Raw genomic sequence first — 15,555 nt, 5'->3', positions numbered from 1 at the left:
GAACTACCATTGGATAAAAATTGTGCATGTCCAGGTAAAGATGGCAACCCCTCGAGCTACCTTTGGTAAAACCTGTGCATTGTGAATTGTGCATGTCCAGTGTTTCAAGCCGCACTATGATCTGTCTGTGTTGTCCTACCCGTAGGTTGCCGGGATGGCTTCCTTTTCTGCGGGGGAGTTAACTGTACTGTGAAATAAGGAGCAGTGGGGCTGTGGCTAGGAGAGAGACAACGACGACCAGAGACAAAAACCTTGTTTTGGTGCTTGATCGGCTGTACTGCCTCTCGCTGCTCTATCGTTCTAGTCGCGAATGCTTACTGCCTAAAGCGCTTTGCGACAACACACACACCCAGAGAGACAGACAGACACATGAAGAGAGAGGGAGAGACAGACAAACGGACGGACGGACGGACGGACGGACGGACGGACGGATGTGAGAAAAAACACATCAGTCAGTGCAGCTGAACCAAATCAATTCATTATTGGGTATTATGAAGTGACTGAAAGCACCTAAGCCTACAGGTAACAGGTGGTCATCTTGGCCAGAAATGTGTGGCCCCACAGGGTAGCTGTGTTGACAAAGAGGGCCTGTGCTTTGCTTTGTGCATGGCATGAACATTAATGCACAATCTATGTGGAGGGGCTTGTGAGTGCAGTGCTTGTCTTCTGTTAAGGCTAAATCCCAGTAAAAATAATTTAGAACTTAATGAATACAGATTACTAGTCTATGTTATAGAGCATGCTTTCTTAGGCACACGACAGCCTCATTATGTGCGTGACAATATATTTTATATTTTTTTTATCAGAACAATGAATAACTGTGGCTCCCACGCCAACACTCCTAACTTTAATTTACCTCACCACAACAAAACTATTTTTGGCATCAATAAAGATGAGCCCTTGAGCTGTGCTATGAACCAAAACTAGTCAGATCCAGCGAACCCTTGAAACACAGTGATTAAATAACCAAAAAAATATGCTTTTCAAATTGACATGCCTTGCTATAAAGGGGAGCCATTTCAAAACTTATTGTACAATTTTGCTTGTTGTGGCTCATTGCACAGCCAAAAAGGTGAGGAATAGATGCGAAAAGTTTAACTAAAAGATCGTTATTAGCAAAAAAGGTACGCTTGTTTGTGTATGGAAGAATTGCAAAAGAAGTAGGTATTGAGAAAATCAACAAAAAAGATTTCAAAAACTGCATTCTGCACGAGATATGTTTAGGAGAGCTAAAATCCCACATATTTGTTATGTTTCTGGTCCTGACGTGTGGCCTCTCATATTTTCTTTTCTAGCTTGATTTATAGCCTCAGTACTGTGATGCCGGGTCCACCACGTACTGTGATGTCTGTGTGTTAATTACCAGAAAACATTTGTTTTCCTCACATTGGCGCTCTGAACTTCACCATACTGTGCCTACCATATGAAAGAGAAGACGACAGTGTGTAAACGCTGCTAAACAAGACAATCCACTGCTTCTTTAATGTCTGCAAAAAACCTCCAGAATGTAAAGATGTTTCAAATGTGGTACGTTTCCTTGTGAGGGTTAAAGGGCCCCTCACCAGGCCCCATAGCAAATTTTGATGATACACTGGAAGTTGTTATGTGTCCTCTAGGGAGCGATCTGCCGAAAGAATTTTTTGAATCGGCTCATTACTAGCCGAGATAGAAATATTTCAGTGCCGCAAACCCATGATTTCAGGGGGTGAGCTCCACTGCCAAGCGAGACACTTTCTCCACTTGCCCTGTCTAGCCTTTGCAAGCAAAATTCCTTCCCTGCGTTCTCTCATACTGCACCTATATGATCGCATGACGCATACGTCAGGAGCCCCGCCTTCATTCTTTTTTCTCCTCGCTTTTTTGTGGCACAAAACACTTCCGCTGACAGCATTTTGCACGAGCTGTTGTGATTGTCTTGTTTCACTCAGCGCATGATTTTGCATGATGTGCGCAAGGACACCTGACTAGTGGTATAAGTCAGTGCTACACGAATACTGAGGCAGACACAAGCGGATCACAGAATATGATCCCACGCTGGAACACGATAGAAAATGACATGGTTTCGGTGTCTGCGCGTGCGACTGCACAATGTGGGAACGGGCAGACGAAACGGAAGTACATCTTTCTTGCTGTGGTGTGAAGCAAAGCAAAAACATGCAGACATGTGTTCATGCAGTTCATGTGTTTTAGTATTTCTCTAAGCTTTAGTTAATCTATTAAAGCAGCATATTACACAAGTAACAGAATTTCCCTTGAATAATTATCGAAGTCATGTGTCACCACGAGCGACATCACACTGCAAACACGTGTACGTAGGCACACTAGCATTTGTACGTCATCCTCTAACTTGAAGTGCGGCGGCTGTGAGAAGAAGGGAAAATGGCGTTTGGTTTGAAATTTCAGGTCTTTTTGCAGCGCATAGCGATGTAATATTTTGCAGATATGATTGTTATCGCATAATGTACGCTCTACGCTTTTGTCAGCTCAAAATGGCCAGACCTGGTGAGGGGCCCTTTAAAAACAGGCTGAAAATGCCCTGAGGGCATTGTTACTTGTTTAGACATAATTATAACATGAAATAACAAGAAAGAAACTGCAGAATTCGGGCATGTTTATGTTTCACACGGGACAGGGACTTTCAGTTTGGTTTCACAGGTGCTGGGTAGGGCGACATTTGTTGCAATATCTTTTGAATTAAACAATGTAAGAACACACTTTTTCCTCAATATTGTTGCACTCTTCACTGAAGCGCACTAAACAAACTGGTTCATTGTGTGCGAACTTGTGCGCGGAAACTCAATACTAAAGCATTCACACAATTTACTAGAAGAGTTAATGGGAGCCTATTCAACAGTCGATCGCCTCTCCACACTGAACACACTTTCACGTGCCCCCGAACGCCAGGAGCCGCGCCATGACTTCTCATTGGACGGGAAACTCCGGTGCTGCCATGTGCGCGTGCACGAGAGACATGCGCTGTCTCACCGATCACGAGCCATTGCTGGTGCTCTTCTAATGGCGATGCGATGAGTAATGCCTAGGGCCTTTAGTGATGAGGCGCTTGGATGGGTACCTCACGACAGGGCATGTAACTGGTATATGGAGAGCTCTCTGTGGCAATATGATCTTCTATAAATTGTACATCTAACTACACAAAATACAAAAAATTGGCATTTTGAAAAAAAACACTAGTTTTCAAGTCGACCTCATACCTTAAACATGGCAAGTTTAACAAACCAAAGAGTTGTGGTTTAGTCATGACTATATCTGGTAGTAGATTTATTGTTGGCAGCTACTGCTAATTGCTACTACTACTCCTACTACTGCTGTTGCTACTGCTGCTGTTACTACTACTAGTAATACTACTACAACTGCCACATAATTATGGCAGAGCTGTAGTTGCTTAGTTTGCAGAACTTGTTGCATTTGTGAAACTTGTTCCAGCATTATTGGTGTCAACCTGAAGGAAGTGGTTTATTATTTTGAAGAACATGTTAACTCTCACTGACTTGACTGTTACCTACCCGCTGGTTAGAAGCAGTGCACCCACATTTCATCACTGTTTTCATATTGTACGAAAAACTTTGTAGGATCTGACCTGATAAGTTGTAGGTTGTCTCTGGACGTTATCCATCAAATGCCTTCTTGCTTGGCACCTGCCTTGCAGACGCTTTGTGCATATAGTTTTTGGTGGCCAGCATGTATCGAAATTTGGTTTACGATATTTCTTTCAGCTGGAAAATTGTCCAGATTTTGATCCAGCAGTTTGCCATCAAACAATCTTGAACATGGATGCTGCATTTTTCTGGTGCACCCACATTCGTTGCAACAAGATTAATTGTCTTGAGTGCTCTTTCTTCCTACTTGAATAGAGCAGCGCACTTTTTTGCTGTGCGTTCTCTCAATGTCTTTACCACGTCTTGATGTATTCTGGCTGTGGTCAGCTCTTTTCCGCACAAGGATTTAATAGCTGCACGTGCTTTCAAGTTCTCCATTTTGACTTGACTGTGTTCATCTGCATCTGCTGGAGGTTTCCATGACGGACATAACACGGGCACAATGTGTGTCTGTGTGGAAAATTGGGGTGCGACTGTTTAAGGGAGGCGGAAAGGGTGTGTCCGCCTCCAAGAATATAATCTAATAGCCTGTAGACTGAGGGGCAAACACAAAGGAGAAATACACAGTGCTCAGGGCTGTGTGTGTCTCCTCTGTGTTCATCCCTCGTTTCACGCGCTATTGTTCGATGATCGTGAATAGCCTCTAACCCAAACTGCTGCTCTTGAAGAAAAGTTTGGTCTCAGCATGTAAAAGATTTCTGGTTTTTGCCAAGTACTTTTGGCATAGCCCTTAAAATAGTAATCAAGAACGCACTTTACAAACTCTAGATAAATAGTTTTTGAAGTGGTTTCATTTGGGATGTCACTATTGATTCCTGGTGGTGCCCTAGCAGTGCCAGAAGGAACCGTCCTGAGGAATGCAATAATACATGCCTCTTGTTCGTTTCAGGCGCTGAGACGTGTATTTGAACTGAACTGGCTCCCAATGTTGCAGCTGCAGGAGTTCTTCACCATCAATGTGGATGGCATTGTTGACACATTCAGGCAGAAGGTTATTGGTAGGCAGAATTAAACTTCTCCGTTTCCTGATGTGCGAAACAATAAGCAGTAGACCACAAATGAAATGTGATTGCTGCGCTGTGCAGCATTCTCGCAAGGCTTGTGCCACTGAATGGCTCTTCTGTGAGACGTTGGAGCATGAATATTTCATTCGCCTGATGTAACCAAATAAATTTGTAGTGTAGCTTGGCTTTCAGTCATTAGACATTCTGGAAATTCTGTCTTCACATGCCTAATTGTCAACACTCCTGATCACATGTCATTTTTGGTCAGGTATACTCGTTTGCTTGCTCATTAAAATACATGGAGTGACAGTCATGAAATTTGGGTTCTTGTTGCATTCTGGAGGGAATGTACACTCTAAAGATTAGTTTACAGCCTTTCGGCTGTATTTTGGCTCCAAAAAATAATCGTCAGCTGTCTTGCTTTCATTTCCTTTCTTAAAAACTCTGCACTTTCTAATTTCCAGTCAAGAATGCGGTGTCACATTGATAACGTGCATGCGATTTATGGCCTGGAAGTACCAGGCCTGAAACATTGAAGAAAGGAAAAGCATGCAAGATGGATGATAATTATTGTTTTGGGACAAGGTAAATCACAAAGGGTGCAAGTTTTACTTAGAATCTATGAGAAATATAAGCACTCACTTCATTGCTGTCTCACACTGTTTTGTTTTACAGGGAATGCTGAACACACAGGCTATACAAGTGGTTTATTTTGCTATTTAGTACCATTTGAATTGCGTGAATTGCATGCATTGCAGAATTCGTCAACTTGGCACATGTTAGTTGCGATATCGAATTGTAGGGATAACGAGTATGGTGTAAATCCTAACAGTATGTTTGTTTTGTGTGCCTCCTTGTTACCACCTTAAGTGGGATGAAATTGTTGGCATACCCCATGACTGTGAATTGTTTGAAGTGTCCACTGTGCTTGTGCACTAGCTAGTGCGTTGAGCTCACGCTTGTGTGTTAGCCCTTGTCAGGGCAGCAGCTGAGGTGGTAGCTGGGCACCACCAGTTGCACCAGATGAGTAGCACAACAAGCCACTGCACATGTTGCCACAGCTTACATGGAAACTGCATATACAAGCTGGAGACTGTGTGAAAAATACAAGATTGTTCAGCACAATTTTAGCTTAATTGGGCACTCTGCTCTACATGCTTGCGCATGCAGGGCCCATGGCATGAACAAGTGGCCCTGCGTGTATGCCTGTAGCTACAAGTATGTGAGTTTGTCATAATATTATTTTCTTTATTTTCATGCCAAAGGTTCCTCATCACATCAACTTTATGGTCTCATTTCAACTGTGCAAAACATAGTAACCTCACATTCTTTACAAGATACATAATTTGCTGTCTTGCATTTGGACAAATGTCGCCGTTTCCAGACAAAGGGCAGCCAAACACTGGTCCCATGCCTGATGGTGGCAACCTGAAAGTGCTGCGGGATCCAGAGTACCGGCGAAATGGCTCCACTGTTGACATGAATAAGGCCCTGCAGATCTTCAACCGCAACTGGGAACCTAGTAGCCCCGATGCTCCCGATCTGGTATGTACTGTATAATTGATTTGGCCGCAGTTAATCTGTCTGCATATGCACCAAGACATCCTTGCGGTCAAAATAATACGGTGTTGTGTATGTACAGTTGGTGCCAAAAGTTTATGGCGTGTTTGTTCTGCAAAAAAAGTTTGATTTCCAAACTGTTTGTGCCCGCTGCCAGAAAAATCATGCAACATTGTATTGTTTGCGGATACCAGTAGAAACTAGAAGTCTGAATACGAGGTTGTGTGCCCAAACTCTAGAAATATTGAGCACTCTTTCACATCTTGCACTCTGTGAAACTTACTTGCAAATAGCGCAGTAACACCTTATATACCCGTTTAAATGCACTAATGGCCAAGACATAATTGCTGCATTTCATGACTACATAGTCCTAAGGAAGTGGGACTTTCTTGAAATAAGTTGTTCTATATTTAATTTGTACAAACCTCCATACACAATCAAATATGTCATTCTTTATTGTTTGTTAAAAAAAGCTGTTCAGTAAGGAAAGGGTGAAGTGTTGAATAACTGGTGTAACACTACATGTGTATACCTGCTTCTTTCGTAGCAGTTTTTTTTACACTGCTTGCCCACTCTGTGATGTAGAAGCGTTGTGCTCTCATTTGCAAATGAAAGTGCTTCTCTCAGATTGACAGGTGTTGTAGCGACTTCAGGCGTTACCTGGAGCACTTAAATGGCATCGAGTGGAATTTGCTGCACAGCCATCTTCAGGCAGCAGTGGAGAACATCTTACGTGGTTGTCGCTACCTCCGTGTTCAAGAGGATGGACCCAAGAAGACTGCAGTCACCATTAAGAATCCTCTCGTGGAAAGGTAAGCAGGGCTGGCCATTACTTTGTTTAGTAAAGGTTGCAGAATACAATGTTTAAAATATGCTTGAATGATTTCGTGGCCAATTTCAAATGATATAATCTGTCCTCTGATGGAACACTCCACTAGAAAAGGCTGTGCATATTGCCCTTTTGTCTTGCCCTCTTGTCTTGCCCTCTTGTATTGCCCTCTTGATGAGGAATACTGCTGAAACTGCGTGGCAAGAATCTAGCTTTTTATTGGGCAGACTATTACTCAGGAGGAACCCACTGGGGCACGACCGCGAGCATGCCGCATACTCACGGTTGTGCCCATCATAGAAAAAAGAAAACGAAATTGTGACGATAAAAATAACGGAGAATATTTCATTCAGAGAAGCACACAGGCGGGTTTCCTACCTGCCAAAGAACAGCTTTGCCGAAGTGGCATGTCAGGGGGCAGTGCCACAACGGCCTGCGGCGGCTCTTCGACCCACACACAGTGAGGTGGTAGTGATGCCACCTGCCCCCAACCCAGCGGCTGAAGCTAGCACTGCTCCGCCGCCCCAGCAGAAGAGACCATCGACCTCTGGGCAGATGGCCTCAATGGTCTCGTTTACTGAGATGAGGCCTTCACCTCAAACGCAGCGCTCGCAAGGGGCGATGGACACAACAACCACTCAGACGGTACCGCCACTGCCTAAGGAGTGGCGAAATTCTCGTGATAGCTCAAAAAAAGAAAAACACCGCATCATGGCGCCCGGAAAGGGCTCTGTGAGCTAACTCCTCTTTCTTAAATACACAGCACAAAAACCACATTCAACATGGATACACAAATAATACACTGGAATGTCCGAGGTCTCCTGCACAATCTAGGTGACATTAAAGAATTCCTACATAGGTATAGTCCAAAGGTGCTGTGTGTTCAAGAAACACACCTCAAACATATGCAAACAAATTCCCTCCGACAATATGCTATTTTTCGTAAAGACCCCGATGACACTGTCGTGTCATCCGGTGGTGCGGCTATCATTGTCGACAAATGTGTTGCCTGCCGGGAATTAAAATTTTGTATGCCCTTAGAGGCAGTTGCTGACCAAGGGGTGTTGTTTGACAAGCTAGTCACTATCAGCTCGGCTCAGTATACATCCCTCCTAATTATCAACTTACTAAGACTGAAATTCAAAACTACATACATGAACTTCCGGCGCCACACATAGTTGTCGGAGATTTAAACGCACATAACACTTTGTGGGGAACTCTCGTTGCGATATGAGAGGTCGCCTAATTGATAACTTTCTTTTTTCCTCAGGAGCATGTATCCTTAAAGAAAGATAGCCAACATACCACAGCGTGGCACATACTACATACTCTTCCATAGATTTAAGCATAGTGTCGAGTACACTAATGCCGTACCTGGAGTGGTCCGTTCTCAAGAACCCCTTTGGGAGCGACCACTTTCCAGTTATGTTAAACTTAACAAAACAAGATGCATGCCTGTCACACGCTTCCCGGTGGAAGGTTGAACCAGCTAACTGGGAAGTTTTCTAAGAGGTAACATATATAATGCAGTATGAAATTGACTCTTTTAATATAGATGATGCTGTGGCTTGTATAACAGGCTTTATAATTGAGGCTGCCACAAAATGCATTCGTCAAACTAACGGATTGTTGAATAAGTGTCGCATCCCGTGGTGGAATGAAGAATGTGAAAAAGCGCGAAAAAACCAAAACAATGCTTGGGGACGACTTCATTATTTTCTAACCGCCGAAAACTTGGTTAGTTTTAAACTAATAAAGGCTCAGGGTAGAACACGTCAACGTGCTAAAAGGGAGAGTTGGGCCAAGTATGTCTCCGGTATAACTTCCTACACGGACGAGACGAAAGTGGATTAGGGTGAATAAACTAATAGGCCGGCAGATACATCCTCTACCCTGAGTAAGTATTCAACGTGATAGCCTGGAAGGTCAGGCTATCACCTTGGGTAGTGATAGACATGGGTAGTGATCAATTGTTTAGGCGCACACTTTTAATGTGTTTCCAGTGCATCGCACTATACAGAAACTTTCCTGAGGTTCAAAGAATGTGAAAAGAGACAGCCCCTTAATCATAAAGGTTCACCGAGTGAGGCTTACAATCGTCGATCTAACTTAAATATCTGAAGGCAAAATGTCTGAAGACGATGAACATTTCAAAAATTTTGTCGCGCACAACATGGCGTAGTGGTCGAAAAATGTCTCCTGAACATGTACAGGTGCCTTGTCTGCTCTCGTCTTGACTATGGTGCTATAATCTATCATTCTGCAATGCCAAGCGTGCCAAAAAATTCTAGACCCTGTGCACCACCTAGGTATCTGCCTAGTGACCGGTGCTTTCAGAACAAGCCCTGTAGAAAGTCTCTATGTAAAAATCAAACGAGTGGCTACTTCGTCTACAGAGGTCATTTTCCAGCTTCACATCATCATCATCAGCCTGGTTAGGCCCACTGCAGGGCAAAGGCCTCTCCCATACTTCTCCAACTACCCCAGTCATGTACTAATTGTGGCTATATTGTCCCTGCAAACTTCTTAATCTCATCCGCCCACCTAACTTTCTGCCGCCCCCTGCTACGCTTCCCTTCCCTTGGAATCCAGTTCGTAACCCTTAATGACCATTGGTTATCTTCCCTCCTCATTACATGTCCTGCCCATGCCCATTTCTTTTTCTTGATTTCAACTAAGACGTCATTAACTCACGTTTGTTCCCTCACCCAATCTGCTCTTTTCTTATCCCTTAACGTTACACCCATCATTCTTCTATCCATAGCTCGTTGCGTCATCCTGAATTAAAGTAGAACCCTTTTCATAAGCCTCCAGGTTTCTGCCCCGTACGTGAGTACTGGTAAGAGACAGCTGTTATACACTTTTCTCTTGAGGGATTATGGCAACCTGCTGTTCATGATCTGAGAATACCTGCCAAACGTACCCCAGCCCATTCTTATTCTGATTATTTCAGTCTCATGATCTGGATCCGCGGTCAATACCTGCCCTAAGTAGATGTATTCCCTTTCCACTTCCAGTGCTTCGCTACCTATCGTAAAGTGCTGTTCTCTTCCGAGACTGTTAAACATTACTTTAGTTTTATGCAGATTAATTTTTAGACCCACTCTTCTGCTTTGTCTCTCCAGTCATTGAGCATGCATTGCAATTGGTCCCCTGAATTACTAAGCAAGGCAATATCATCAGCAAATTGCAAGTTACTAAGGTATTCTCCATTAACTCTTATCCCCAATTCTTCCCAATCCAAGTCTCTGAATACCTCCTGTAAACACGCTGTGAATAGCATTGGAGAGATCGTCTCTTCCTGCCTGACGCCTTTCTTTATTGGGATTTTGTTGCTTTCTTTATGGAGGACTACGGTGGCTGTGGAGCCGCTATAGATATCTTTCAGTTTTGTTTTCTGAAATTTTGCAATTTGCAGTGATGTATGCAGCGAATAAAAAGACCTGCTTCCTCCAGTCACTAGATTTTAACCTTCTTTTTATTTTAAATGCAACTATCCTCATTAAATTTGGTGCAGTGTTTGCCGAGAAAAACGTTTTCTTCCTTCCCGTCTATTTAGATGGGAGCCTCCAATGTAAATATTTATCTTAAATTTACATGAAATTCAGTTTAATTGAAATTCTTGCCTTTTAGTCCTTTACTTTTCCGGTCTAGTCTTGCATACAGATACAGCTGTGTAAATGTGAAGAGAGATGCAACTGAATAGGTGAAGTTAGTTCAACACTGAATAGGTAAAATTAGCTCAACACTTTGTAAATTGCAGGTACTTTGTGGTCAACACTGATATCCCAGTCCTGGACCTGAAGGAGGCAGAGAAGCTAATCTTCAGTGACAGATCTGCCTTTGTTATGGCCCACAATGGTTGGGTCATGAACGATGATCCACTGCGGAATTTTGCTGAGCCAGGGTCGAATGTGTATCTTCGTCGTGAGCTCATAGCCTGGGGTGACAGCATCAAGCTTCGATACGGCAAGTCACCTGATGATTGCCCGTTCCTGTGGGAGTACATGAAGGACTATGTCTGTGAGACGGCCAAGATATTTCATGGCATACGCCTTGACAACTGCCACAGCACCCCACTGCCACTTGCAGAGTATGTCCTGGATGCTGCACGCCTGGTACGTCCAGACCTCTACGTGATTGCCGAGCTCTTCACGTCGAAGGAGGAAGTTGACAACATCTTTGTCAATCGACTTGGAATCAGCTCTCTGATTCGTGAAGCCATGAGTGCTCACAATGCTCGTGAGCTGGGCCGGCTTGTTTACCGGTATGGTGGTGAACCTGTAGGAAGCTTTATTCCCCCACCAATTCGCTGCCTCAAGCCATGCATTGCACATGCACTTTTCATGGACATCACGCATGACAACCCATCACCTTTTGAGAAGCGTTCAGTGTACGACTACCTTCCGAGTGCTGCTGTTGTGTCAATGGCATGCTGTGCAACTGGATCAAACCGTGGCTACGATGAGCTCGTGTCCCATCATATTCACGTTGTTGATGAATTTCGTCAGTACCCTGCTTGGTCAGTGAACCCAACTGAGAAGCCTTCATCTGTCCACCTGCATTCAGGGATCATCGCTGCAAAGCGAGCACTGAACCGACTGCATTACGAGCTTGGCCTGCAAGATTTCACGCAAGTTTTTGTGGACCAGGTTGACCCCAACACAATTGCTATCACTCGACACAGTATTTCAACGCATGAGTCGGTGGTCCTGGTGGCCCGTACATCATTCCAGATGCCTGGGAACCCGAACGAGACAGGTTGTATCCCACCACTGTGCATCCCTGGAGTGATTGAGGAGGTCATCTTCGAGGCAAAGACTGTCAAGGTGAACAAGGATAACAAGACAAAAGAGGAGAAGAACAAGGAGTACATTGTAGGGCTCAGTGATTACCGACTTGAGATCCGTGAGCACATCTCACTAGTGGAATCTAAGATGGTGGACCTCAGCGACGCGAGTGAACAGAACCTGCAAGAGCTGGACTTCTCCAACTTCACGCCAGGTTCTGTCATTGCTTTCAGGTAGGTGTGACATAGCCAAAGTAAAAGTCTTCTTCTTCTTTGACTTTCTATCAGTGTTTTCTTATTTTTAGCTTCACATGATGTTGCTGTTTATGATAAGCTTCTTCCACTTTACCTCATCGCTTGCCCATTTGTTTCTGAAATTGCTAGGCTGGTAAGAAAAATCCAGGCCACCCTACATGCTGCGCTATGTGGTCCTTTCTACTTTAGCCTCTTGAATACATCTTGCAAGTGAATAATAATATAGAGATTGTCTCTGTTTGCCTAATATATTTCACAAGCCAACTTTGAGTATTCTAGTGAAAGAGAGCTTCAATGTAATCATACATTTAGTTAGTGTTCTTGCTTTTTTTTATGGTTGCACACAAAATGGCTTTGGCCTGTTCCCTACTTCGAAGAAGCTCTTAGAAGAGCATTCTATATGGCCAACCTTAACTGCTTTGGCACAATCTGGAAAGTGGGAACCGAAGCACACCTTTTTACAACATTGGTGTATCTCAGTAGGCCTTACGGCATCAAAACAGATAATTTATCTCACATACAGTGACAAATGTTCTCTGATGCGTTGTCATCAAAATGAAAAGAGGTGAGCCTAAGCAAAGATCAATTTTCCATTTATATTCTGCAGCTGTGACAGAAGCATCGCAATGATGATGAGTTTCATTTGAAGTGAGTGCTCCGGGCACTGCCATGCTGTCTTTCTAGTTACGCAAGTCATGCCAAGTCCTAAAGATAGCATGCGTGTACAACCTGCAAACTTGCCCACTACATTCTATGAATGCACACCTTGGATCTGCTATGTGGATTCGCTTATATGTTTGACTGTGTTCTGTAGCACATTCAATGGTTTTTTGTTGCCGTTCTCAAACTGCTTATTAAGGCAAGTATAATAGAACATATGGTGTGGCTGCATTGAGAGCTGATACATATAAGCTATCGTAAAAAAAAGAAAAGAATGTGTAAATTTTTATCTTGATAGGCTTGTGATATCTGCATCTGCTGCTGCTCGTGGCTGGAAGCATTATCCATCAAGGCTACATTGATCTTGGCGCTTCTACCATATTCTGAACACCTGTCCCTAATATGTAAACTAAAGCAGAAACAAATGCACTCTGGATGTGCCCTTTCGTGATCTCACATCCCTATGTTCTCTCCTTCAATAAATTATTTCTCCCTTGCTCTCCTCAGGGTGGCCCCTCATCCAGTGAGCAAAGCCGCAGTTCAATACCTTCGCCGGCACCTGACCCACATGGGATATATTCTGGGAGCCCAGCCTGAAGCTGCTGCTGGGGCAGCTGTGTGCTCTAATGAAGAGAGCATTGAGAGCATAGTCAAGGCCCTCACACTGTCAGACCTTAACCGAGTCCTGTTCCGCTGCGACGTTGAGGAGCGGGCAGAGGACAGGGGTGGGGCGGCCTACAACTTTCCGAGGTTTGGCAGCCTCGTTTACTGTGGCCTTCAAGGTAGGTGCCTCACATGCTGCCTTCACTTTGCATGAGGTTAGAGTGAGAGAGAGAGAAGTCATAAGAGAAAGGCAGGCAGGTTAACCAGGCTGAGCCTGGTAGGCTACCCTGCACTAGGGAAGGGGGAAAGGGGATTCAAGCAGGAGAAGGAAGAGAAGTTCACAGTTTGCACAATTACACACACAAACGTTCATCGCTGAGTCACTCACAGGCAGTTATACAGGCTGGTACATTCAAGAAATGCACCAGCGCCTTTGTGGCTTTGCACAGAGCAGACATACGAGGCCACAGGCCCAAGATTGTCTCCTCTGTGAAAGACCTGTCATCTAAGTTCTCCAGAACTGTCAGAAGGGAACTTCTCTCATCTTCATATGTGGGGAAGTCGCACATGAAATGTTTGGTCGTTTTTTCGACACCACATGTTCTGCAGTTGGGACTGTCTGCCATTCCAACCATGAGATCAAGATTTTGTTCCTGGCTACCTAGGTGGTATCTCAGTGAGAGCACCTGTGAGCTGGGGTTTTAGTACACGAGAAGAAAGCTTATCTGATTAAAATAAATGCAGTTGTCCAATATGGTGTCCTTAATCTGTAGGTGTAGGACATTACAACCATCAATCAATTTTTAAAAATATTTTTGATGGGGGATCTGTATTTATGAAGTGAAGAATGTAAAAGCTATCAGTTGCTGAAACTGGAGAAGGCATTAGGCAAATGGGACGTGAAGAACATAAGAGGTACAGTAAGCTTTTCTTGCTCTCTGATATGCACGTAGATGCTGATATGGATGTAGAGAGTGGTGAGAAAAGATAAATTTGAGTCGGCCCGTTGAGCAGCTGTATTCTGCGGAAAAAGAAAATTGTGTGCATTGTAGCTGAGGTTCGAGAGAGGCAACAAAGAGTTTGGTTCAGAAGCTCGGAAGTTATTGCTGTGCAAAAAATGCGGACATTAAGATAGCCTAAATCGTGATAATGGTATATTTCAAGAAACTGGAAGGGAAGCTCAATATTTCTGAAACTTGAATATTTATTTTTCTTATTTGTGTTTTTCCACTAAAGGATGAATTTATAAAAACTATCGCTTGCACGCTACATAAGATATCCTTATTTGCTCACATATTTATCTGAAGGAAAATCTGAAGATTGCTGGCCATCTTGGTCAATGCTCTAGGGTCAATGTGGAAGTTATTATACACCAGGTGGTAAATTGACCAACATGCTTACTGATTATACAAGTAATAGCATATGTGAATGTTCTTAGAGCCAAAAAGGAAATAAATTGGTACTGTTACACGGCAGCAGTAACTACGTGCAAAAATTACACAGATATACATGAACAACAAAATACATTCTAGCGGTGTATCTTGGGCATTTTGAACTTAAGGAGAAAATATTAGTTGGTTGGACTATATTTATGGCATTTGCTTAATTTATGGGGCGAAATTTATGAGCTGTGGACTCCTCTGTTTAATATTTCTGCTTCCTTTATAATAACGTACAATTATGAAAGGGCTCCCAAACCACTCTGAGTTTGAAAAATTGTTATATAACATGGAAGTTGTGCACTAGTCTACTATGAACATTCATCTGCAAAAATTTTTCGAAGTGATGCCGTAATATAAAAATTATAGGCATTTGATGAATAACTGCGAAATGCCAAAACACCCGTGTACTTAGATTTAGGTACACGTTAAAGAACCCCAGGTAGTCGAAATTTCCGGAGTACTCCACTGCGGCGTGCCTCATAATCAGAAAGTGTTTTTGGCACGTAAAACTCCATAATTTAATTTTTAATTTGACGAACGACTATGCGGCCACCGCTGCTCCTCACTCACCTTTGCTATTCTCCCCTTGGGTGCACTGTCCTCCTCACCTACTTTATATAGCGTAGTGAAAGCTACACATTGCATCAACACGCCGCAAGAAGGGCTTTACCACCACCTCTTATTGCCCCCTCCACAATGCCAACTGAATGGAAGGTTCACAAAGGGATCACTGGTGCATGACAGTCAAGCCCCGTTCCTTCTCAGAACACACAGGTGGCTCTCGTCACGTTTGTGG

The 15,555-nt window shown here is 43.5% G+C and overlaps 1 protein-coding gene across 3 annotated transcripts in view; it reads left to right on the top strand.

The window, feature by feature from the left end:
- The window catches only part of LOC135906131 (glycogen debranching enzyme), a 130,535-nt gene that overhangs the window by 38,055 nt on the left and 76,925 nt on the right, over positions 1 to 15,555 (top strand). For all 3 annotated transcript variants that reach the window (XM_070525879.1, XM_070525878.1, XM_070525880.1), the window contains 5 exons: positions 4,507 to 4,615; positions 6,006 to 6,166; positions 6,809 to 6,993; positions 10,774 to 12,033; positions 13,222 to 13,496. In XM_070525879.1, coding sequence (XP_070381980.1) covers positions 4,507 to 4,615; positions 6,006 to 6,166; positions 6,809 to 6,993; positions 10,774 to 12,033; positions 13,222 to 13,496 — 1,990 coding nt within the window. The remainder of the gene's footprint in view (positions 1 to 4,506; positions 4,616 to 6,005; positions 6,167 to 6,808; positions 6,994 to 10,773; positions 12,034 to 13,221; positions 13,497 to 15,555) is intronic.

The sequence above is a fragment of the Dermacentor albipictus genome, chromosome 9, assembly GCF_038994185.2.
Source record: "Dermacentor albipictus isolate Rhodes 1998 colony chromosome 9, USDA_Dalb.pri_finalv2, whole genome shotgun sequence".
In the NCBI taxonomy this organism is placed as follows: domain Eukaryota; kingdom Metazoa; phylum Arthropoda; class Arachnida; order Ixodida; family Ixodidae; genus Dermacentor; species Dermacentor albipictus.
This window is presented reverse-complemented; position numbering and strand designations above follow the sequence as displayed.